This window comes from Arachis duranensis, chromosome 6, assembly GCF_000817695.3.
Source record: "Arachis duranensis cultivar V14167 chromosome 6, aradu.V14167.gnm2.J7QH, whole genome shotgun sequence".
NCBI classification, from domain to species: domain Eukaryota; kingdom Viridiplantae; phylum Streptophyta; class Magnoliopsida; order Fabales; family Fabaceae; genus Arachis; species Arachis duranensis.
In genome coordinates this window covers 101,232,633-101,258,424 of record NC_029777.3, presented here as the reverse complement: position 1 = coordinate 101,258,424, position 25,792 = coordinate 101,232,633, and the positions used below count along the sequence as shown (strand labels likewise).

Below are 25,792 nucleotides of genomic sequence, written 5' to 3'. Positions count from 1 at the left end.
ATAGTCTTCAATCATAATCCCTTTTCCTTTATTTCTCCTGTATCATGATGCTTTTCTTCTTATCATTCTTTTTAGCATTGACATTTGCATTGGTATTCTCTTCTTGTATCATAATGTCTTTCCTTTTGTTACTCTTGTTGACATTGGCATTCTCTTGTATCACAATGCCTTTTTTGGTAAGGTTACCAGAATTGGACCCATCAATAAAGATTACTGGTTTACTAATTTATTAATTCGATCAGAATTTAATCGAAGTTTAAGTGTGTGTTTGGATTTCAGTTTGTAAACATGAGTTTGTATAAATTTGATTTTACAAAATTAATTTTGATGAAAAGTAAGTTTGGGTTAACATGGTTTATGTTTGGAAATATTTGTATCAAAATTGATTATAACATAATCAATATTGTTTGGATTATACTACTCAAAATCACTTTTAGATAAAAAATTACTAAAAGAGACATCAATTTAAATTATTTTTTATATACATGCAAAAACAGAACCTAACAAAAATAATATAAAAAATATTTATTATATAAATAAATAAATACAATAAAAAAATATGAAAGAGTATTATAAATTTTATAATGTTAAACAAAAAAAATATTCTATAATTTTTATAATATTACCCGTATTCTTTAATTTAGTATTATTTTAGACTATAAATTTTTATTATTTATAGCTCTATTGTTACTTATAATTAATTTTTTATTTATTTTGCCATTTTTTATAGGATTATAGTTTATATTATACAAAATTTTGATAATAAACGTAATATATAATAATTACAATTATAAATTTTACAAAGTCAAAATAAAAAATAAAAAAATTAATATAAAATAAAGTATAACACTACAAAAAATAAAAAAAATCAACAATATTTGTCATATGAATAAAATAAATACAATAAAATAAATAAAAAATTATATAAACAAAGTCAAACAAAAATAAAAAAAATCATAAAAAATATACATATAAAAAATAGTATAGAAAATGATAAAAAAAACTCATATAAAAATATAATATCAGAAATCGTAACACTAAAAATTAAAATATGAAAATGAGTACTAAAAATAATAAAAAAATTAAAATATTTAATTTACTAGTGATTGAAACAAATCTGAACGATTTTGATGAAAAAAAATGGAAGGAAGAACTATGAAAAAATAGAAAGAACTACAGAGAAACTACTGTGAAACTTATAATTATTGGTATCCTTTTTATAGAAGAAAATGAAGGGTAAGGTTGGTAAAAAAGAAAAATTTTTTTCACCTAATTTTCTAAAAGTAATCAGCAATCATAAACGGGTGAAACGCAGAAGCTACAAATTTTAGCTTCTTCTCAACGTGGGTTTAGAGGCAGAATCGTTTCTGCGTTTAGAAAGAAAAAAATTGCCAAATATAAAAGTAAAACTTTCAAGAAGTTCAAACGCACTTCTTTCTTCACCAACGCATTTGCCAAATACATCCTAACTGATTTAATTAAATATTAAATAAAATTATTAAAAAATTAATTAAAAATTTAATATATAATTTCAATAATTTCTAACTTAATAAATTTCAAAGTATATAACTTCAATAGTAATTTATATTGCAATTGATGAAATTACAAACAATAATAAAAAAGGCCATTTATACTGTTACAGCGATAAATTTGTAATAATTATAAAGATATCTAAAATCACTAAAGATCTCAACTACAAATGTATAATGCAATTTAAAATCCTAAACTCAAAAGGTATTATCAGTTTAATCTTTCGTATACAAAGATTTGCTGCCAAGCTTTGTTATACAATAAAAACTATGTTTGTGCTTCTCGTTGGCATTTCACTCATAGTTGATTCAAGAAAATTGGTGTTTTACTATGTTGCAGCATTTTCTCATCCTCCTATCTTTTATGTATTTTTATTCTTAAATTTTATCTCCAATTAAATAGCCTTTTCAGTTTTCACCTATCTTAAATTTTATCCCCAATTAAATAGCCTTTTCAGTTTTCACCTATCTTAAATTTTATCCCCAATTAAATAGCCTTTTCAGTTTTCACCTATTAATTTATGACAGCTCATTTTTTACTTAATCTTTTAAGTATGTCCTAAAATTACTATAAATCAGGTATTTAAAAATTGATTTAATTGGATTTCTATTATTAGAGAGAGCAAACAATAACTATTATCACATTGTCATTACAAGCCTCAATCAGAACCATTCATATGAAGAAATTTTGCAATAATTTTATCTACAATTTTAGTACTAACTAGAAACGTCCCAGATGATCAGAATAATGAACCAACAATTATCCTATTTTTTTCTCTCACCTCTCTTCAGAGCAACTAAGATAAACACCGCACATGATCAAATTCATAGGCATAAAAAGATTCAAAATTTACAGTAATTTCAATAACATTCAGAATTACAACAATTTAGAATCTAAAATTATATCAAAATTCTATTCAATATTACAAAATTAACAAAATAAAAAAATGAAGAACTGAAGAACTCTACAAAAATTCATATAATTAACAAAATAAAAAAAATAAGAACTCACTACAGCAATTCATATATAATTAACAAAATAAAAAAATAATTGAAAAATTGAAGTGACAGAGAGAAGAAAGAAGGTTTAGAGTCCACGGCGGTAGAACATATGCTTGGTAGGACAGAAATGGTCGACAACAAAAGCTTCGAAGTTTGAACTAATCAACCGCCGACGACGATAGAATTTTTAAATCGTACTTCCGACACAGATGCTTTAGAGACAACTGGACGAGTTCAAATTAGGGTTGAGGGAGGAATGGGAGACGTGGTGAGTGACTTTCTTGAATTAAGTAGGTGAGTGTTTTTTTATTCAACGTTCTGGTTAATTATCTATTCGGTCGATTTTTTATTAATTTTTTACAAACGATTCTAAAAATTAATCGAACTGACTAAATGATCGATTTCTGATTAATTCAGTCGAACCGATTGAACTGATTCAATTTTTAGAACTTTTATTTTCCTTATCTTTATTATGTACATTGATATTTTTTAGATCTAAAGTAACAAATAGTAAAGTAAATACAAGATACTAACGTACTATAAAAGGAGATTAAAGCAAACGAGCTAGCGGAAAAATGGGATTCGTTAGTTGTGGTAGTTGTTATCTCTCTTTCTCTTTTTGGGTAAACCTTCTGCAATTTTAAAACACATCTTTATTCATTCAATTGGCGAGAATCTCGTTCAATGATCCATTCATCATTGGATTCAAGATCCAATAAACAAATAGGATCATATATGTCTCCTTTTATTTTCCTTTTTTTTTGTCTGGCTTCAAGTTAAAAGTTGTAGTTATAAAAATAAAAGCAATTTTAATTTTTGGAGATAATTTACATAAATAAATAGTTTGAGATTGAAAATTATGTAAATATTTTAAATAAATTTTTGTTACATATATATCTGTCCTGAATACCTTTATATAAGTGGAATCAATTTAATTCGATTTATTACTCAACATACTAAATCAATTGATTTGATTTACATTATTAAAATAGGCATATAACAAAAACTGATTTGACATCCATCATTTTCAATCAGAAACTATTTATTCATATAAATTATCTGACTTTTGTTTTTGCAAATGATTTCTCCTTTTTGAATAAATTTGGTTAAAGACACTCTAATTTCTTTCCCATCCCGTAACACTATACAAGTGACACTTAAGACATGAAAGACTAATGATTAGAACTCTTTGCACCTTTAATCATTCTTCCTCAGCGTTCGTTTCTCCTCTCTCCTTTACTAATTATAAGATTTGTAGACAATTTACTATATATAAATTTCGATTATTAATTTCATTCTTCTATTTATCAATAATTTTCTATTTTTTTAGCGAATTCGGCGGGTCGACCCGACAGACTCGACCCGTTTTGCCACCCATAATATATATTAAGAAGATTATCACATATTTTATTATATAAAGGTAGAAACTTTTTGTTCTAAAAAAATATAAATTAAATAAATACAAAAAATATAAATTTTTTATTCATTAAAATTAATTATTATGCAAATTTTTTTTTATAATATTAAAAAATTATATTAAAATAATATTTTAAACTATAACATACAAATATAATATAATAATCTAATTATTTGTGAAGTAATATAAAATAAAATTTTAATTATTTTATATTTTTATGTTAGTTATAGTTTAAAATATTATTTTAATATAATTTTTAATATTATAAAATTTTTTTGCAATAATTAATTTTAATAAATAAAAAATACTCATATATTTTATATTTAATTATTTAAAAATAAAAAATTTTGTTGCCGTTTAAAGTATTGTGTATTAAAGTATTGCCATTTAAAGTATTTATTTATGTACTAGGATATTCTATATTTATTAGAGTCCATCAATGCTCTTGTTTTATATTAGCCTTTGATTTTCATCTAATAAAATCTAATGGCCTATATAAATGTAGCTCATTCAATAAGCACATAATGGTTGAGCTCGTTTTAGACATACCCCTCTACAAATAATATACCTTTAATCATGACGGTTTGTTTAATTTGTAAATAATAATATCATCTTTAATATATACAATATCCAATCTTATTACATAAACCAAAATATCCTCCGGAGAGACATTGTGGGTCTGCTCCTGGTTTATATAATGATTATTATTATTTGAAGCACTTTTAGGATACAGTGAGAAAATAAATGAGAAAATAAACTGCCTTTATATTACAGATCAGAATTACTAAAAAGAGCATGAAGCAAAACAATATGTGATTTTCTTTTCTTTTCAATTTATAAAGCCATAATCATTCCTAAATTATCATCATCTAATTATATGCTTATATCATGAAAGGTGTTCATAATAAAGTGGTTACTTTTTGTTAAGATATTTTTATATGAAAATAATATTGTAAATAATTAAATGGATTAATTTAGTTAAATAGATTAATATGTTTGACTAAATTATCTAACAATTTGTAATATATATTATCTCCACATGAAGATAACTTTATAGAAATAGTTATTTTATAATAATATACTTGAAAAAATGACTTCAAATAAAAACTTAGTTATAATGTTTTTCTCCCCTCTTACCATACCCCATGTTAATTACCTGAAAACTGCTTTCTATTTTTTTAAAAAAATAAAACACAACTTTTTAAGATTAAAAAATAAAAGAAAAAAGAAAAAAACTATTCCTAAGACTAAGAGGTCAAACATCCTAATATTGGATAAGAAATCCTCCTTAACGTAATTACGAAACGAAAATAACAGCCATCAAACTAATGGTACAAAGTTGTGCTATCATATAACCTCCACTAGAACCTATTGTCAAGGCATTTGCTTTGCAAGGCAGAAAACAAATTCTGTATCACCACCGGAACTAAAAATAAACAATGAAAGTGAAACTTGTATAAAAAAGCATCATTGGAATTGAATATCAAACAGAAATTTCATAGATGTAAGTAAACAATGAATCTGATGGAGTTACCACCACAAAGACAGAATAGGCACCAAAACATCATACCAAAACTTCTGATTTAATCATTTTGCTTGTAGAAATGACTATCATTGACCTTTTAGCATATCTATACCTATATGGAAAACAAAGTAGTAAAGCACTATAGGCTGTTCACACTGTGCAGAGTTCATCTATCATTCTTTTTCCATCTACCATCCTTTCTAATCTACTCGGTTCTGAAGCATATTTCTCAGGTAACTAACTTGTCTCTTCCTTTGATTTTTCAACATTGGCTTCATTCTTTGTCTGAAGGAGGTCTAAAGAGGTGGCTGCTGGATCCAACTCTTGACAACCCTTTGGAGCATTAGGAGCTTCTTGTCCTGTAAGCAAGTAATTAGGAACCTGATGAGAGAATCGAAACATCTCCACTTTGGGAATCTTCCTTACCAGATCATGACCTTCAATCCTCTGAAACACTGCCACAAAACCATCAACCTTGATAAGTGGTGTAACTAGTACACCTTGCTTGTCATTGAAATCATCAAGTACTTCCACCATATCATACTTGTGCTTCACTTCATCGGGAGTATCTTTATTCCAATCAGGAGACCAGTTTCTATAAAGGGCCCAGATATCCCCCTTCCTCGGAAAGATTCGAACGATTCCTCTGTTGCCTTTTGTCCATCTAACCTTGTGGGAAAAGGAATTTAACGATCCAGTTATTTCACGTTTGCCGATCGTGAAATCCCCACAAGTTTTATAAAAACCAGAACCTATCCAATCCATCGGCCCCAATTCTTTGTTGCTTCGAGAGTTAAGCCAACTGACACTCATTTTAAATGGCTTCGTTGACATCACCTTTTGAACTTTAACATAAAATCTAGGCATTTTATCATCATCATCGTAAGCTGCCCAGACCTGGTCCTCTGCAAAGGAATTTTCAGCTCTTTCCAAGTCAAAATTGTGAAAATCAGAATCAGCAACGGGAATCACATAGCAGTCTTGGTTCTCCTTTCCAGTATCATCAGATGTGACGGGAACAGGATCACTTTCCAGATGTCCATTATCATTAATGGTGGAATCTTCATGCTTCTCCGAACCAGTTGTTTTGTCATTTAACAAGCCTTTTTGTCTCACATTTCCTTCGTCCTTGTTCATAACCTTATCTTCCTGCTTCTCTGAACAAGTTTTGTCCTTTAACGTGCCTTTTTGTGTCTCGGTTCCTTTGTCCTTGTTTGTAACCTTATCTTCAGCTGTTGATTTCCATTCTTGGAGTTTCTCGCGAATCTCATTCTGTGCTTTATTGATCAACATGTTTCGCAATTCATACGTTGACAACTCTTTCATGCTGCGATGCTTGTTAGTAAAACGTGAAAAACCATGTGTCGTTTCTATACCCATGTGAATGTCATCTGATCTCATTTTCTTTACAGTTCTTTGGACATTATTGAAAGAACCATCAGATCTCTTGTACTTGTGACTGCTCTCCCTTGCAGAAATTGAAGGAGCACCCTCACATTTGCTTCTTGATTTCACAGTTGCCTGCTGCTTAGTAGATGCAGCTGGAGTAGATGCTGAACTATCTTTGCTAGCAAAACCATGCATTCTTGAGTGAGGAGCGTACTGGGAGTTTGTGTTACTAAAAGAAGACCCGCCTCGCATACTGCTTGATTCTATGTTTTGAGAAACTGAATGAGTTCTTCCTGGATTAGTAGTGGGGTGATCCCAACCACCAGCACGAGGCTGAGAATTTTGTTGATGTTGCTGAGCGGACCAATTAAAAGACTTAACACCATCAGCAGGTGGAACCTTCTCTACAGCCACAAACGCCTGATTACAGTTTGGACATCGTAGCGCAACATTCAAATAAATCCTGAGATATTGAAGTAGTGTACTACAACGACTACAGATAGTCCAAAAGGTATCAACCATTCTATATGGAGGAGGAACGGATGTTGGAGGAGCCTGAGCATTATTACTTCCAGTTCTTGCATTTGGAGTTGCCATCCTATTTGGATTGGGTGCTTTTGGTTGCGACACAACGTGGTTGGGAGCATTATGCTGAAACCCTGTTGAACTCCTCTTCTGATTATATGCTAGTCTTCTCGCCTTATCTGATAGCAAAGTCCATGCCTCAGAAACAAGCTTAAACGCACCGTCTGCACCTGGAGACTTGTTTTTGTCAGGATGAAGAGCGAGAATCAGCTTTCTGTACTGCTTTTTAACTGTCTCATCATCAGCAGAAGGAGTCACTCCAAGTACACCATACCAATCTGTTACTCCACTTATTTTTTTCTCGGCGGAGATATAAACATCCAAGGTTGTCACAAACTGGGTAAGACCCTCCAGTGCAGGATACAAATTAAGAGCCTTGAGAGCAAACCTTTTTGCACCAACGTAGTCCTTTTCAGATAATTTCCTCTCTGCCACTTCTTTGGCCCTAACTGCCTCATCTTTATTGCACTCCATACTTTTCTCTTGTCTCAACTCTTTACGTGTGGCTTCCTCACATAGTTAGAAGACAGAGAAGAGCATAACCATGAACACTGGATTTAATAATAACACACATAAACCTTCAATCTGCACATGAAACAGACAAGAGGGTGAAAAATGAGATATGCCACTAAAATTCTTAATTGTTGAGATTAAAGTGATGAAACATAAGTTATGTTTAAGCAACATTTCAGTTATGTGTTATACATATTCAAAAGTAGTAATAACAAAAGCTATGGTTTAAGCAATTCAACATATTTTAACCATTGGTTGCCTATAGTCAGGTGTTTCTCTATAGGCTTTCCAAAACCAAAAGATCAATACGGCATAATTTGCGAAGGCTACTAATTATTTAGCAAGTATGGACCAGTAAAACTTTTCAATATAAAGTGTATCTCCTTCTGGAACATAAATGCATTTGCTCTTGTGCAAAAAATACACTCTAAACAACTTGGATCTTTTGTGAGCTTTCTTGAAAGAATACACGTTGCTTATGCAGATGATCAGAATACACCATTTTGAAAAGCCAATGGAAAAAACAATGTCACTTGTCGATACTTGAACTCTTACAATAACTGGTAACCTTTAGCCAATACAAACAAAAGTTCATGTTTCTATACAAGGGTACAAAAACAGGGCAAAGCTGTCTTCTCTGTTTCCTTCGTAAAAGTTTGAAAACAAGGTGACATGTTCATTATTATTATTATTATTGTTAGTAAAAACATATAAAATGAGAAAACCGTTAAAAGAAATCAAACAAACACTGTAAAAGTATCCATCCTCTCCATGCTCAGTTGAATAGACTTCTGAGCATCCATTACAAATTATCGTGACTTTGGAATGGAGAAGATGCATTTACATTAAAATGAACTTCAAAAAAGGTAAAGAACTCGCAACTAACAGCCCCTTCTCAACTACTAGTAGTAAAAAAAATGGTCAAATAATACCTTTTATAATCATTTGTAAACTCAACTTAAACTCAATAAAATAATCCTTTTTTTTTCTTCTTCTTTAGGGATAGCAATAACATAACACTTCATCTTGCCTATAGGTAGCATGCATCAATCGATCACAAAATCGAGAGTACCAACTCTGAATGTTCAACAAATAATATAAAGACGCAATAAGTAAAATTGTCTCCAAAAAAAAAAAAATCCACACAAATCCAATTTAAAATATCATGACCACCCACATAACGTTAAACCCTGAACCACGTACCACAGAACAACAAACCCTAGCAAAAGAAGCTTAGCATAAAGAAAATGGAGAAAACAAAGTAAAGGAACAAAAGGATCACGTTGAAAACCGAGCCATGAGTGTGCGAATGTTTGAAAAATCAACCTCGCTTATTTGGAAGGAAAATGAATAGCTCGCCATGGATCTAGTTACATGCAGCTTTTCAATTATTTATTTATTTATTAAAACAACATGTAAGCATGTAACAGTGGAAATTCACAATGTGGAGCCATGCAAATACAATGCATACAGAAACCGAAACCCTAAACTCTAACGATGAATACAGGAATCTAATAACGAAACAAGATTAATAGTAAAGAACACACAAGATTTTCTACGTGCTTTGGAATTCGCAGAAGTGACGAAGGAGTGAAATTACCAAAAATGGAGGGAGAAGAAGACAAAGAGTATTGTTTGCGTGTGACGTTACGAAATTTGAATCTCAGAAGACGCATTGACCCATCTGTCAAGCCAGCCGGGAATTCATTTTCTTTCTTTTGTTTTGTTTTTTTTTTTTTTAGTTATTGAGTATTTTAATAATTTTATTGTAATTTTTTAATATTCTCTAAGTTTTATGTTTTCAATTCTTTTTCTTCAAAATTCACATTATGCAAATTCTATTTATTAAAAAATTATACTTTGTAAAATCAAATATTTTTATTAAGTAAAGGGTATTATATTTTTTTATTAATTATATAAATTTTAATTATTTATTTATTATATAATTTAAAATAATGATTTGTTAATCTAGTTAATAATTTATTTTTTTAAAAAAGATAAAAAATAGAAACCCAAAATTGCTAATTTAATTATTACCCTAACATTAATATTCGCCGTTTTAAACCCACGGCCTCAAGTTAACCAGGGTTAAGTTTTAACTTTTAATAACATGATATTTATAAATTCTGAGTAATTTTTTATTTTTTATTTCATTAAAAATAAGAAGATTCGAACTCGCAACTTTTAAATAAGTAGGAGGAGATTATATCATTCTAAATAATTAATTAATTTATTAATTATTATTTAAAAAATTAAAAAATTAAATTATATTTTAAAAAATAAAAATAATTAAAATACGAATTTTAATATCAATTTTAAAAAATTTAACCTAAAATGAAGCTAACGAACTAAATTAGAAGAACCGGGTTCAAATGAGCCCAAACTCACTATATAATACTTCAAATTTAGTAAACATTCAACTTTATTCCCCATTTTTCATTGTGTTTCACCGATAGAGAGAGAGAGGAGAAGAAAAGAAGAGAAATCCTAAACCTATGCAAACTTCCACCGTCCATAACTTTTGATTTTGAACTTCGATTAACGGGCTGTTTGCAGCCATGTAATCTTTTCATTAAGCTTTTCGATTCTAATCCAACAAAGTGGTAAGAATATCTAAAATTCGTGTCCAGTTCTTTCTCCTCTATATTTTTACTTTTTTTTATTTTAAAAAGGTTGAATTATTGTGATTTTGATTGTTTAGAAGTATTCTATCGCAGATTATTAGTGAATTTTATCCCAATTTTGAGTGAGTAAGGTAAGAAAACTTTGAACCTTTGAACCTTTGTAAATTAGTGAATTAGTGAACTTTGTGTTAATTATTGTGAAATTGTGTGAGACTAGATTGTGTGCATATGAAATTGAAGTTAAATGGAAGGTGTTAAATGCTTGATTTGAAGCAATTGTGGCTGAACTAGATGAATTGGAGTTTGGAACATTTGGAAGCTTGTGCGGAGAAGAGGGTTTTGAGGTATTTTGGTTTAGAAAGAAATTGGTCAAAGTATGATTTTAGTTTCTCGAAGTTAATGTATAATATTACATAAAAATTTAGGTTAGTAGATTTTAAGATATTGTTGAATTGATATGGTTGATGATGGCTTAGCTTGATATGTGATTTTGGTATGTATTATGTGTGTTGACATGAGTATTGAAATTGGAGTTTGTATGTTGATTTAGATTTAAAGTATGTGAATTGAGATGTTTTGGTAGTGACTAATGTCGTTGTTGAATTTGGAATATTGGCATGACTTGTGTATGTCAGTATACTTTTATAAAAGTTTGAATTGGTATAAAGAATGAGATATGAATGATGTATGTGGATACATTCGTTGGAATTTAAATTTGGTATGTGGAGAAATGATTTATGATGAGTTGAGATTGAGGGTTAGAGAATCATAGTTTTAAATCGAGTGAGGATTTTAAAATAAGGATTGATGTTGTTTTCAAAAGAAAAGATTTGGGAAAAATATTGATTTTGGGTGTTGTAGAATTTTTAGGTAAAAATGAATTTTGACCAATTTTGGCGGGACATAATTTAGCTTTCATACTCTCAAATTTTGTGAAACTTGTGTGAATAAAAATTGGGTCCATAAAGTTTATGATGTTCAAATAACGAAATAAAAATTATTTTTAATGAAAAAATTATGCGTATTTGGAATTTAGGTTGTAAAACTGAATTCTGCAGCAAATTTTTGAAAACTAGAAACTCTGGTATGCGTGTGTACGCACACTATCGTGCGCACGCATAGACCAGAGCGTGTGGGAAGCTTGTGCATACGCACGAGGGGGTGTGCGTACGCACACCTTGGGGATTTTACAAATTGTGCGTACGTACACCAAAGAAAGCTCGTCTGGTGCGTGCGTACGCACAGTACCATGCGTACGCACGATGCCCTATTTTATACTAAAACTTTTTAACTGCTCAACCTTCCCGGAAAGCTTGTAAACCACTGTTTTGTTAAAAATTTGTGATTTTTGAACTATCAATCATTCTTCTAAGTTTTTCAAACTTCTGAAAACTCTGTTTAAGATCCGATAATTAGAATTAGGCTTAAGAAAGAGAGTGAACCTATTGACATAATTAAATTGACATTGAAGAAGAGTTGTGAAATGAATAATTTAATTTATGATGCATGGATAATGTTAAATGATTGAGATATTGAGAATGACGAGATTGATTTTAATAATGACTTCAAGGAATAGAAATGATATTAAAAATGAGATTGAATTTGATTGTCATATGTCACTGGCTAAGAGGCAATGGCGTGTCCACTTGCTTCCGGTATAATTGAAGATTTCGGGTAAGATGTAATGGCGTTGTCCACTTGCTCCAGGTACACGGGTAAGATGCGAGGGTTGCGATTTGGTCCCACTTGCTCCATATTTGGTGTTTTTGTCCAGGATTTGCTACTAGACATGTCGGGTTTGGCTATATAACCGATAGATGAGACTCATCGACCATAGGACAGGCATACATCATATGCATTTGTATGATTTGTTTGGGTATGCATTTGTCTTGGTTTGCCTAATTGCTTATTTGTAATTAATTGCTACTTGTCCTATCTGTTGTAACTGCTATCTATATCTGTGGTTTTTTGTCTATTTTGTTTGTACTTGTATCTAAGAGACCGCTCATATGGTGGAGGCGTGATGAAAATTGTTTCATCGGTGATTCGGAAGTTTGGAGAAGACAGAAGGTGCAAAGTTAGACTAGGGCTAGAATTTCTGAGTAAGATTACTTATATTATTGGTTTAGAATAAATTTTAAGATTAATCTAAGTGTCGGAATTTTAGAAATGCCTTTACCTTTTTCGGGACCTTATATATTATCTATGTTGGCACTTTCACCATACTGAGAACTTCCGGTTCTCATTCCATATATATATATATTATTGTTTTCAGATGCAGGATGCGAGGCACCTCACTAAATATTCTGGAGACTCTTTGGAACTAAAAACTCTTGTAGTCTCACTTTCTAATAAATAATCATTCTTTTATTATATATTATTTTTAAATTATTTTCAATCCCTATGGTCTTCTCCGAAAATGAAAATATCACCGTCATATAAGCCTTCTCTCTAAATTTGTTTTCCTCTCCAGCCACACCTATTCGTGCCAATCAAAATTTAATTATAATTTTTATTTTTTCAGCAGATTGAGAAAATATTTATATCTAAAAAAATGTTTTCAAAAATATATATAAAAATAACTTTAAGAGGAACTTGTAAGCAGTGACGGATCTAAAAATCTAAGAATGGAGGAGTCGAAAATTAAAATCTTGTATCGTCAAATATAATGTCATATATTTGATAATAAATATAATTATAATTAATTTTTTAATTATAAAATTAATAAATACTTATCAAATAAAAGAATTATTTTAGTCTTTATAATTTTTTCATAATTTTTTATGATTTTACATCTAATAAAATATAAATTTATATATTTTAAAATATTTTGTTAATTAATTTAAAATGTAAAAAAATTCTAAATCAAATAAAAAAATACAAATAATATAAATGTATGTAGAAAAATTCAAACCCTAATACATAAAGAATATTAATTCTTTTTACTATTATTATGCTATTATTTTTATTTTATACAATACATCTATTATAATAGTATATAAGTTTAAAATTGTTAAAGGTGAAGGCCACTGCTTACCCAGTTACCCCCTGAGTTCGTCCTGCTTGTAGGATAATCAATTAAAATCTTAAATGAATTAGTCCCTTTTTTTTTTTCACTTCTACTTTTCTACACTATTTTTATCCAAATAATTCTATTTTTTGGATAGAGATCTTTAAGGCTTTAATATTTTCTTTAAAGTAATAAGATAAGTATGTCTTGAAAAATTCTGCTATGATCAATCTATAGTCTCTTTGTTAAAGTAAAAAATTTAACTAAGCTTGAGAAATTTTGCAATAAATTTATAAATTCTTAAAAAATTATCAAATAAATTCTTGAAGAATTACAACGATAAATTTATCAATAAAAACAATATTTAGATTAATTAGCTATACCTAGTTTTAAATTATTCTCAACTAGATACTCGAAAAAATAATTTTTTTATTTACATGAGGAGAGACTCGAAAGCCAGACTTCTAGGCAGAGATACGACTAATACCACATGAACTGCATCAGCTAGAAAAGGTCTATTACAAGGAGTTCAAAGGAATTTGTCTTGAGGGGAAAAAATAAAAAGAATTTGGTCGTAAGCTTAAGGTTAGCCCCATGTCGATAAAAAAATTTAGCCCCATCTTCTAAAGGGGTTTTGTTACCTTCTCTGCTCTTTACTCCGTTTTCGCTGAGAACAACTGCGAAAATGTTAAAAAATATATATTCATTATTTTATTTGTATTTGTATTTTTTATTTTTATTTTAATATTTTTCATTTTCAAATTTTATAAAAAAAATAAAAACAATAAATTTTATATTTATATTTTTTTACCTTTTTTTTACAAAATTCTAAAAACAAAAGATAAAATGACAAACCAAACACACTCAAAAAATGGTAGAAACTCAGGTGTATCGACTTGATGTGAAGTTATAACGACTCTCAACTATCAACTTCACTTAACTTTACGTGAAATCAATTACACTTGAATTTTCACCCTCAAAAAATACCTTATTTTTTACTGTGCTTGTGTTTAAAATTCATATTCGCACACTGATTACCAAAATATAACATAACGCCTATATTTGTAATTTTCTTATTTCAGTTTAAAATAATAAAAAGAGCAATGCTAGAGAGCCAGCAATTTTTGTGATTGTTAGCCATCAACTAGCTATCAATAATAATTTGATAGTGTGAGATTGATGTGAAATTTCATCCAATGGCTCACCTTCCTCTGCTGGTTACATGCTAGCCAAAATTCAATAAAACTGCTCACCTCTTAGATTTTTCCTTATAAAAAATTACTTAACAAAAAATAATCCGCTATTTTTCACACGTTAATGAAAACAAATTAACTTGGGAATCTGGAGAGAAGATCGATCATACCTCTTCAAGTAAAATTGTAATAATAAGTATAATTTGTAGTAAGATTAATTTATCTCAATTTGAAAGTGACATCAATCTGGTAACAAAATTCACCCCTACTGAATCCAAGGTAGCAGGGAAAGAAATTTTTCGTGAAACCGATAACCATGCAATTTAGGGAACTCCAATCACCCATTAAAAGAGAAAAAATGCACACTGCATTTATTAGATCAAAACAAAATACCAAATTGATGCCTCTACAAACAATAAACTTAAATAGATATGGACAAATGCTGCAACCAGTTTTAAAGATCATAAAACCAAAATCAGAATACACGAGAGACTAAGATTACAAATACTAATGAATAAACAAATCGCTTGTTGTCATGCACAGTGAGCCACCATGCATATCCTCACCTCGGTGTTCATTCGACTTTACCCCCAAAAGATCTAAACAATGCATTTGCGCTTTTCAAGTAGATTCCCCCCCTTGCTTGACACTAGCTGATGCCGCTTCTGTTCTGTCAGGAACGGTGGCATCTGCTTTGTTCCTCTCTTGCTTGACACTAGCTGATGCCACTTCTGCTTTGTCAGGAACAGCGGTATCTACTTTGTCAGGAACAATAGCATCTACTTTGTCAGTACCAATGGGTTCTGTTCTGTCATGATGAAAGCGCACCACAATGCATGTAATGTTATCTGCACTGCCACGAGAAAATGCTGCTTCTGTTAACTTACGAGCAGCTGCCTCAGGCTCCTCTTCTGTGCAAGCAAGAGCAATGGCATCCTGCCAACAAACATTAGACAGGTGACTTCAGGAAGAACAATAATCACACATCGTTGAGAGAGAAAGGGTGGGGATGGGTCGGTTTAAATGAATAACCCAAAGATTTTGGTTCCATTCTACCGGACAAACAATAAATCTTAAATAAAGCAAACACTCTAACTCACAGTCTTTATAGCTTCAATAACCAGTCTGTATCTCGCATCACTCTCGCTACATTCCAGAGGGCATAGCATACAAGGGCAAGGACGAAGAGGTCACAACTCAACAGCTCAGTACAGAACATACTATTTGTTTAATCATTCCCCTCCGACCTTAGCTTCTAATTTTAGTATTTTATGATAGGTAATCCTTTATAGTCAATCAAACATTATTTCTCAAAAGTCAAAACATGGTATTTCATGTCAGGTTCAGTAATAGTTAACTGAAACAGGCAACTGTATACTCATTCTTTTAACCCCGATTCTTTTACCACCTATATAAACTATCAGGATGCTCCACACCTGCCTGATTAGAAAAGAATTTACAGCATAAAGTACGTGGAGACGAATGCAACAAAGAATTCAACCTATGAAGGAAAGAAGGAGGACAGCTTACATCATTTGGTACTACATCCCAAAGTCCATCACTTGCAAGAATCAGCAATTCAGTTTGTTCATCTATCTCCTGGTCCTGAAAATAAACCAGGCTATGAATTTAATTCTCAAAATCTTCAGACTAAGCAAATTATTAAAGTAGCCGAACAAATAAAAAACTTCACGATAAATCAAATTATCAAAAGCTGCACAACTGTCTTAACATAGAAACACCATGCTTAACATCTCAAATGGAAAATGTAACTAGGATTGAGGAGAACTGGAATAGTTACCAAAGGGGGAGAGGGATTGGGTACATTTTATCAATTCAGAATCAGAGATGATTGAGCAAATCTCTGTTTATAATTTTTTTTGGGTATCAAGCATCGATCAAAGAATGTAACAATTTTTTAAAGTGATGGTTATTATGGATCAGAAAGTATAATACTATTATTCCAACTGTATAATTTTGTAATTCTGAGTTTTCTTCTTCCTCCCTCACGTTTTGTTTTCAACACAGCCAGAAGTAAACAAATCATACACAACATACTAAGCTTGAAAGCTGGAACCAATTGAGGAAAATTTTCCCCTTTTACTGACGAGATACAGCTGGTCTATTGTCATCAAATTATACACACTGGATTTCAACTATGTACGAAGTATTTACTATAACCCTTCCCTTATTATAACCTTTTTTCTTTTCCTATTTCCTAAATCCTAGGATAAGATCCCTAGCACATGGCAATATTACCATGTTTCTAAGGGTTCTAATTAATCTAGTAGCAGGAAACCTCTCCACTCGCAGGGGGTAACACTCCAGGTCATCTGCATTAAGCTACCTCTCTATTTCCTAAATGTTGCCATCTTTTCCACAACTTGATGCATTTTTATTGTTACGAAAATTAATAAAAATAAGAAAAAAAAAAATCAGCTCCCTAAACATCAGTAAAATGTAGGGCATATTTAAATTATAACGTGAGCTAAACTTAAGGTCAAGACAACCCATCACTGGCTGCTTGATTGTCCAATGCTAAAAATTTAGGTTACCCCCTTGTAAAATTCAAAATTTAATTGTTTCTGCTAGAGGGCCTCATGAAACATAATATACATTTAATATTAGGATTTTGCATCCATGCTATTAAAATGATTATTAGAGTGAACGATCGCAGGAAATTACACAAGGTAAAGTAAGGATCACCTGGATCTCAGGTTCTGCAACAACAAACTGCTTCAACATACGATTGCCAAAGGCGCGAGACATTGCTAGGACACCTCCTACCCTCCAAGTACCTGACAAACAAAAACACCTGTAAATATCAGTTCCCCAAACTAAATCAATTGATTGATCAAATTCCATCCCTTGGATTGAAAATAAATACCATTCCAATCTAGTACAAGTTGTGAACATGGAATCGTGGATATTACTTGAATACATCAATGTGATTTCAATAATATGTTTACTTCATCTATAAATTTGTTTCATAAAAGATGGAACATGTAACATATTTTATTTATCCTAACTCCACAGAGCCCATAACATTGATCTCATTTAACACTTGAACGTCTTAAATTTTGTCCAAAACTTGCAAAAGAAAACTTAATTGATTAAGGGTTGAATCAGAGAACTTCTATAATGTTCTGTATTCTCGTGTAAGATTACAAGAGTTAAACACATTTTACAGGTAAAAGGCAATAAAATATTTGGCATGTCCACCACCCTAGCACAATCACACCATTTATATTTTACAGCAACTAAACCCTAACCCATTCAAAATTGTTTCAACACTGAGCCTATGCAAGCTTCCAATGTCAGCACTAATTGATTCAAAACCAGCACTGGTCAAGGACAATGATTATAATATGACCATCAAAGAGTGACCATCCCCATTCTAGAGTAAAGCAAATGGTGCCAGAAGCAGATTATTAAGAACAACTTAAAGAAGCTGTTTGTATTCTGATAATATCACATCTCACCTGCCCACATGACAACACCCCCAGCATTCTCAATTCTCTTCCGTTCATCACTTCTGTTTGGCTTATGATCCTCGGAGAGAGCAATTGCTGCCAAACACAGTAACAGTTGGTTTAATTAATCACACCATAACCAATCCCTAAAATGCATTCAAATGGAAACAAACATGAAACTGAAGCATAGGTCAAAGAATATCTTCCAAATGACCTCTATAGTTAAAGTACACTTTTCACCATCAGAATATGGAAACTTTTTTTCTTATTTAGAAGAAGAAAAGAAAAAATGCTGATATTAAACAAATATTATGAAAAGTTGCAACGCAACAGATATCAGAATTTATATCCCACCAAATCCAGTATTATGTTCAATACTGACTATAATCAAAAGAAATCATAAATAGGTCAAACTAATAGTACCTTTACCAGCCTTCGATATTATAGTCCTAGAATCTCCAACATTAGCAACATAGAGATGGTTATCAATCAAAACAGCGGTTGAAGCAGTAGAGCCATCATCCCGGAAAGTGTCTTTTTCAGAATCCAGAAATTGAGAATCAGTCCCTTGATACGTTTCACCTGCAGGGTTACATAAGTTAATAATAGCAAAACCAGATTATTGAAAACCAAAATCATTTTTAGCATGAAATTGGTTCCAGAACAATAAAAAAATCAACTTAGTGTGAACATACTTATAGCCAATTTGGCATCAGTAAAAAATTTTGGATGCTTCATGAGATTATCAAAGAGATGCTCTTTCAAATACTCTGCAGCACGAGAACCACCATGACCTGTAGGGTATTTGAATTTTTTTTGTTAAATTACAACAGTTACATAATTGATTATCAAGTATAATCATCGAGAGCAAAGATCTCCAAGCAAATAATGATGCTGGAAAATCATACCATCAAATATTCCAAATAAGCATACTGAATGACCACCAGTCTTCAATGTTTTAATATCATAAAAATCCTCCATCGTTACTCTCTTCCCTCTGAAGCTTGAATACCCACAGCTAAGCCTTCCATCCTCACTGCCAATTGAAAAGTGAAAACACAATGAAGTGAGAACTGTTTCAGCATAATACAATATAGATAGGAAAAGTCACAGACCAAGACATGAAATCCGGTCACTCAAGCAAATTTAAATTATTCATTAATGTTATCCCTTAAGCACAATTCAGAACAAAATTTAACATTCAATAAAGATGGATTAAATAACAGAATAACAAGGGCTATTGAGAAGAATTAGGAATTTAACAATTTCCATGATTGCTTGAGTAACTTGTCATTAAAATTCAAGATTCATCCATAATGTAAATTACCTTCCAAAATAAAAGGACAAGGCCTTTTCAAGGTGCTTTACCTAAAAGTATTGAGGGATAAGGAAACTTTTCCCATCTGGTGTTTTATTTACATGTGTGGTTTCGTGATTTTCCCTCCACTCCCCCACCAGGTAGGAATGAAGGCTTTGCAGCAATTTCGCATTTTGCTCTTAGGTTAAGGAGGATTATCCTCCAAGTCCTTTGCAACCTATTCTCTTCATTTAAATGACTTTCATTTTTCATCATATAAAAGGACATTCCAAAGAGATAATTTATCTCATGGCTCTTCTACTTTTCTTCTCTCCAACCTTTTCCGTATATTTCTCTCAATCAAATGTAGAAAAGATAAACCAACATATCAACATGATGACTTAATCAATTTGCAGGTCTCATTAAGGGACTGCACTCTCCAAATCTCTTCTCCTAGCATGAAATCACTCTGTTACTGCCTTTGATATGCTTATGTGTATAACATCCATTTGCAATTTTGCATATCTTGATTCAAACCTCCAAACTGCTCGCAATCTAAGAATACCACCAAAAGGTTAATTTTGGCAGTGATGTTACCTGAATACCCTCCCTGATATGCTTATGTGTATAACACTAAAAAAAAAAAAACTTAAAAAGCTGTTTTAGTGAACAAAGTTCATACTAAATCAGAAAGGTGATTTATTTTCAATCTAAAGATCAAACACACACAATTTAGAGAATTGGCAATCATATTTTGGTAATTTGACATCAGTAAAACGAAAGTTCTCTTTGAAATGACCAAGCAAAAGTAAATCTGATTAATTTTCACTTCCGAATAAACATCACTCTATTAGAACGTAAAACTGACTCTCCCAAAAAATCATAATTCTTTTAAATGTACAGTCATACAGGAATCCAAATCCAAGTTAGATGCTGCCATCCTAACTTGACCAAATGTTTCCCCAACATGGTTACCCCAGACTACAGGTCATATTCCATCTACAATTATCAAGAAATACATACTTTCTCAACATGTCAACACAAATCATTGAAAGCAAGTTTCTGTGTATCACAATCACCTTTTCCACCCTCCACTTGCAAACCGGCCATCATCATCTTTCTCTGGCATCATATCCACAAGGGAACCAGCACTTCTTGACACGGAACCCGTATCCACCATCATCACTGTGAATGTCTTAAATTGACGAGTAGGCGAATAAGAAATACTAGGGACAGCTTGCAAACTCCTCCTAGTGTTGTTTATTCTCACTCGTTTGGCAAAGGTTCCAGCTTGAACAACCAAAGACCTTACACAACTGCTGCATACCATCTAAACGACCAACCTGCCAATTCACACACAGAACTAACTAAATCAACCCAAAGATGATTTAAGCTAATGAAAACGTGGACAAAAAAAGAAATGGAAAACAACAGATTCATCGATTCGCAAATCCACAACTCAGATTCAATCCAGTAAGTCGCGCTAAAAATGGTACCAATCATTATCATCTGACAATAAGCATTTATACTATACGTTCTCGCTGGATCACATTCAATCTATACGTGTTTTAAACTGGTTTCTTCAGGAGGCGTAAAGGGATAATTAGAAGATAAATAAATAAATTTGTTTCATGGAAAGGAAATTCACCAATTCACAAATCCACGAAGACTAAAACCAAAACAATGTGATGACAATAATCACAGCCACTATTAATCGATAATAACATCCCATTAAAACATTATTTCTAGTGAACCCATCGAGTAAAATGTTCGAAAATAAATAAAACACAAAAGTTTTGGTTCCTTCGAAAGGGAAGAACGAGAATCAAAACCTGATCGAACGTTCAACTCTCTAAGTTAATGCAACATCGATTCTAAGAAAAAATTGAATGCGATACTGCAATAAAGGTGCGAAAACAGGTGCTGATGGTTCGGGTTTCCGGATCCGAGATGAAAAGGATCAGATCGAATTAAGCAGGAAAATGTGGCGGTCAGTGGGGGATCAAAGAATCAGTAACACGTAAAAGGTTGAGGAGAAGAATCGAGTGCAGATGGTATCTGCAGTTGGAATCTAGAAAGTGGAATCCTAAAAATGAAACCCTAAAAAGAGAAAGAGAGAAGAGTTTCAAGTTTTTAACAGAAGAGTGAATAGAGATTTGGCAAAAGCGACAGAGGAAAAAAAAGGAGGGGAGGAAAAGAGTAACAAGGATGGAGAAAAAGAGTGTGATATATATTGCAACGTGGAATTGTAGAACTTTGCCAAGTGTACATCTCATACTCTCCTTTTTCGGACTGCTACTACTATCCATTTAGCCATTGTTTGGGGTAATTAATAAATTATCATTTGCAAAGGATGAAATGGCATGTAATGGAAGCAGGTGGAATTTTTTAATGGATTTCATTATTTCAATATGAAAATTAAACATGGAATGAGAAAAGCATAGCAAATAATGGGACCAATTCCATCTAATCCCTCCAATTTGTTTAGTGGTGTTCCAACCCGAGAAACCGACGTGATCAAATGAACTTTTAAACCATTTGATTGATTGATTGTAGTAGGTTTTTTTTTTTTACAACTCATATCTAATTAACTTCACGTGAATTTGATAACCGAAAGTTATTAAATAATTTAAATAATTTGACCATATTTTTATTTAATAATTCTCAATTATTAACTTTACATTAAATTGATTTTACTTAAATTTTCATCTTTTTTATATAAAAAAATTACTTTTTAAAAATATGATAATACTATCAAAATTTATTATTTTTTATTATTAATTAATTATCAATATTTAAAAATATATGATAAAATATATTATTAAATTATTAGACTAAAAAATTTATACAAAATAATTAACTTAATAACTAAATAATAATTAAAAATAATAAATTTTTATTATCGTCTAATATTTCTCTTATTTTTCATTTATAAAAAACCAAACAGCAGATAACATAGAATAACAGTTTTACATTAAAAAAACATTCTATATATTGAACTAATAATAGAAAAGAAGTGTAATATATTAATATTCGATTACTAAAAATTTTAATAAGTAAATTTTTTTAAGTAAAGGAACTTAACACAAAAAGTTGAAATACCAAAAATACAAAAAAGGATTAAACAATAAGGAACAAAGAAAAAAAATTTAATTTATAGTCATTTTCGGTATTATCATCAACAATCATTGGAATTAACTATGTACTATTCTTTGTAGCACATAAGCAACCTATTGATAATTTTCGTTACTTCTGTTTCTTGACTCCTGAATATTTTATTATTTTTTTACAATGTATGTCAGATAATAGCAAAAAAATTAATTAACCACATTTTACGCTTTTTTTTTTCACATACATTCGTGTCCAGCTCTCAAAATATTGTTTCATTATCCTTGGAATAGCTCATAATCTATCACAAACAAATAATCACGCACACCACATCTGTCAAGTAAACTCACAATTAAAAAATAAATGGTAAAAATTCTCAACATCTTTTTTATATAATACATATATTATCATTCTGATAAATATCGCCTAACCTACATCATTTCTCTTTAGTATTGACCTTACTAACTAACACAAATAACGCGAATAACTTAATTCGTGGAAGTATTAGACCTCTATAAATAGTACTAGTAAAACTATAGTTTGTACTACTTTGACATAGTGTTTTCGCTTGCAAAACTTGCACAAATGAGTTAGTAGAATAAATGTCTGATTTATCAATTTTTTACACAAATCTGTCAGCTCTCTCAATTGTTAATTTGACTGATTATAAGACCTCGTGAAGTTGGTTAACTAGTTTCAACTTCCGTTGGAATAATTTCCTTCACCACTGAAGAATTCCATATCCACTCTAACCCATCCCAAAACCCACAATCTCCTATAACAAATTTGTTTTGGTTTGAGACTAAGAAAAATTTTGAAAAAATGTCCTTCAACACCTCACCTGGTAACCAATCCACAATCGGACACTTCCACCATTTCCTACCCCAAAGACAGTCCTCGAATCATCTTATTTCTTATTTTCTACTTCTTTATCTGTAATTGACATATATCCTTCCATGAATTCTCTCTTGTAAGTATTGTCTGATGAGAAAGCAAAATATTAAGATATAGTTTATTGGAAGAACACACAATCTTCTTTGATAATGGATAATCTTTTCTTAGAGAACCGCCACCACCACTTAAATAAGAGAGTAGTATTTCGAATCACTGCATTTTTCACTCCCAACCCTCCAACTTTTTTGGATCTTTTACTATTTTCCATTTCACTAAGGATATTTTATGTTTGCCATCTTCGTTACTCCACATGAATCTCCTCTGCAATGAAATTAACTTCTTTGCAACTGCTTTTGACATCTTATATAAGTTGAGATAGTACACTGGCAACTATTAAGCATTGATTTAATAAGAACTGACATACTAGTTTTATTAAGAATTTTTGTTTTTCACAAGTTGAACTTCCTTTTCACTTTGTCTATTATCAGTTTTCAGGTTTTGACAAATTTTGGGTTTGTTCCCAATAAAATTTCAAGATATTTAATGGGCAAATATGTTTTCTTACACCCTATTTTGTCGATTTTTTGCAAATCAAACGATTCGATTCTAATAGTTTGGGAGCGAAACCTACTCCTCTTTTGCAGGTACCAGTTTTCTATAAGTGCATCAAAGTGTCTTCGATTAGAGAGGTATCAAGATGAAAGATAAATTGAAATTTATAGAATAATAAAAGAACTGAAAATTTAAAGTTTTCAAAAAGAAACAATACTAAAATCGGAAAAGAATTTAAAGAAAGCAATAAAATGCCATCGACTGGGTCAAAGGGTTTTGACATAAAACTAAAAAATACTATAATGTAAAATTGGACATGAAAATTAAAGAATGCTTGAAAGATAAATTAACTTGAAAAATAAACTTACTTGAAAGATAAAGTTTACTGAAATTTTAAATGGAAAATAAAGACAAATGAAAGGAACCCTACAGATAATTGACTCGAGACAAACTCAGAAAGTCGTTGGGATGTGAGAGTGCGTGAGTAATTTCTAAAACGAAGTTCCAACCCTTATTTCCTAAAACTTCCTAATATTTATAGCTTTCTTTTTGTAACCGATCATTAATTACACAATGTTGTCTTGCGCATGCACTCCCTGGTAACCGTTCCCACTCTTTGGCTGATAAACGCTTACTTATAAATTTCTTACGTGGTAAAAGCCTTCAACTTCTCCATTTACGTAACTGCTCGATCAGCTATTCGAATAACTTATTCGATTACTTATCTCGAATATTTGTCCGACTAGACCTGTCCGATTCATTAAAGTGTTTTGAAATCGAATCCGTGTCGAGTACCCCCAACTAATGCATGCACGTGCCTCTTTTTGACCATTGCTTACACCTTAATTGACCTATTCACTACTTCGAACCAACTTACATTGATCGAAAAATATTTTTCGACTAACAAATTGCCCCCCTTGGATTAATGTGTTTGTCTTCGATAGCATAATTGGAAGATGAAACACTTAATCCAAATTCAAATTTCAATCTCTTAAATTAGTAATAATTACCATTTAACTTTCCATTAATACCGACCCGCACAACACGTTTCCCGTGACTTGCGCCTTCTCTCTCCACTACTTCGCCTTCTTCGCGAAGTTACTTCTTTTCTCTTTGAATTCCTTTTGCAATAATGGCTACAGTAAAATCTCTTTAAATTCGACACTTCCTGTCTTCGTTGAGCTTTCTCGAACCTTTATTCCCTTGATTCCTCTTGCATTTATCCTCTACGCAACCATTATTTCTCAGTCCTCAAACTTCAATATTCTCTGTTCTGCAATGGCCGCCTCATCATCTCATGCTACTACCCAAGATATGGATAAAGGTCATGTGGTAGCACCACCAGCTCCACCAGCCCTTCATGTACTGAACCAAGTCAATGATGAAGTCATTGACGACCCCAACTTCAAATTAATGGTACCAGAATCCTAATCCCTTTCACGGTAGGCGAAGATACCCATTGTTTCTTTGGGGCTATTGAATCCTTGGAGAGGGCGAACAAGAAATTATCTTTCTTTCCTAGTGCTCAAGAGGAGGAACTGTTGATCAATCAAACACTCGATATCTCTTTCTTCATCAATCAGAAATCCTTTAGAAATAATCCAAAGATTAACCCTCATGGGGTTGACTTCATAGCCTGACATCAACGCCTTGCCCTTACAAAGAACGCTAACTGGAGGGC

General features: G+C 31.3%; 2 protein-coding genes and 1 long non-coding RNA gene across 3 annotated transcripts; 1 reads left to right on the top strand and 2 right to left on the bottom strand.

Annotated features, from left to right (window-relative positions):
- Positions 1 to 5,567: 5,567 nt before the first annotated feature.
- Positions 5,568 to 8,067, bottom strand: LOC107494923 (uncharacterized). Its single transcript, XM_021125280.2, has one exon. It carries the CDS (start codon positions 7,919 to 7,921, stop codon positions 5,711 to 5,713), a length of 2,211 nt encoding a protein of 736 aa, XP_020980939.1. The 5' UTR covers positions 7,922 to 8,067; the 3' UTR covers positions 5,568 to 5,710.
- Positions 8,068 to 10,396: 2,329 nt separating this feature from the next.
- LOC110272834 (uncharacterized) lies at positions 10,397 to 13,105 on the top strand. The gene is made up of 3 exons (XR_008010662.1): positions 10,397 to 10,563; positions 10,678 to 10,715; positions 10,802 to 13,105. It is a non-coding gene; the product is annotated as an uncharacterized LOC110272834 (long non-coding RNA).
- Positions 13,106 to 15,131: 2,026 nt separating this feature from the next.
- LOC107495008 (probable protein phosphatase 2C 76) lies at positions 15,132 to 21,757 on the bottom strand. Its single transcript, XM_016116041.3, has 9 exons — positions 21,390 to 21,757; positions 20,637 to 20,900; positions 19,169 to 19,296; positions 18,956 to 19,054; positions 18,684 to 18,842; positions 18,270 to 18,356; positions 17,494 to 17,585; positions 16,318 to 16,392; positions 15,132 to 15,723 (listed from the first exon to the last, which is right to left on the bottom strand). Exons 2-9 carry the CDS (start codon positions 20,885 to 20,887, stop codon positions 15,409 to 15,411), a joined length of 1,206 nt encoding a protein of 401 aa, XP_015971527.1. The 5' UTR covers positions 20,888 to 20,900; positions 21,390 to 21,757; the 3' UTR covers positions 15,132 to 15,408.
- Between the last annotated feature and the right edge of the window lie 4,035 nt (positions 21,758 to 25,792).

What these genes read in the sequence shown, in the direction of transcription:
- LOC107494923 (XM_021125280.2), bottom strand. Translation starts at nt 7,921, where the DNA reads ATGGAGTGCAATAAAGATGAGGCAGTTAGGGCCAAAGAAGTGGCAGAG.
- LOC107495008 (XM_016116041.3), bottom strand. Translation starts at nt 20,887, where the DNA reads ATGGTATGCAGCAGTTGTGTAAGGTCTTTGGTTGTTCAAGCTGGAACC. An exon ending in CTTATTTGGAATATTTGATG is followed by an intron (nt 19,055 to 19,168) that starts GTATGATTTTCC and finishes AATACCCTACAG; the next exon opens with GTCATGGTGGTTCTCGTGCT. An exon ending in TTGCAGAACCTGAGATCCAG is followed by an intron (nt 16,393 to 17,493) that starts GTGATCCTTACT and finishes GTTTATTTTCAG; the next exon opens with GACCAGGAGATAGATGAACA.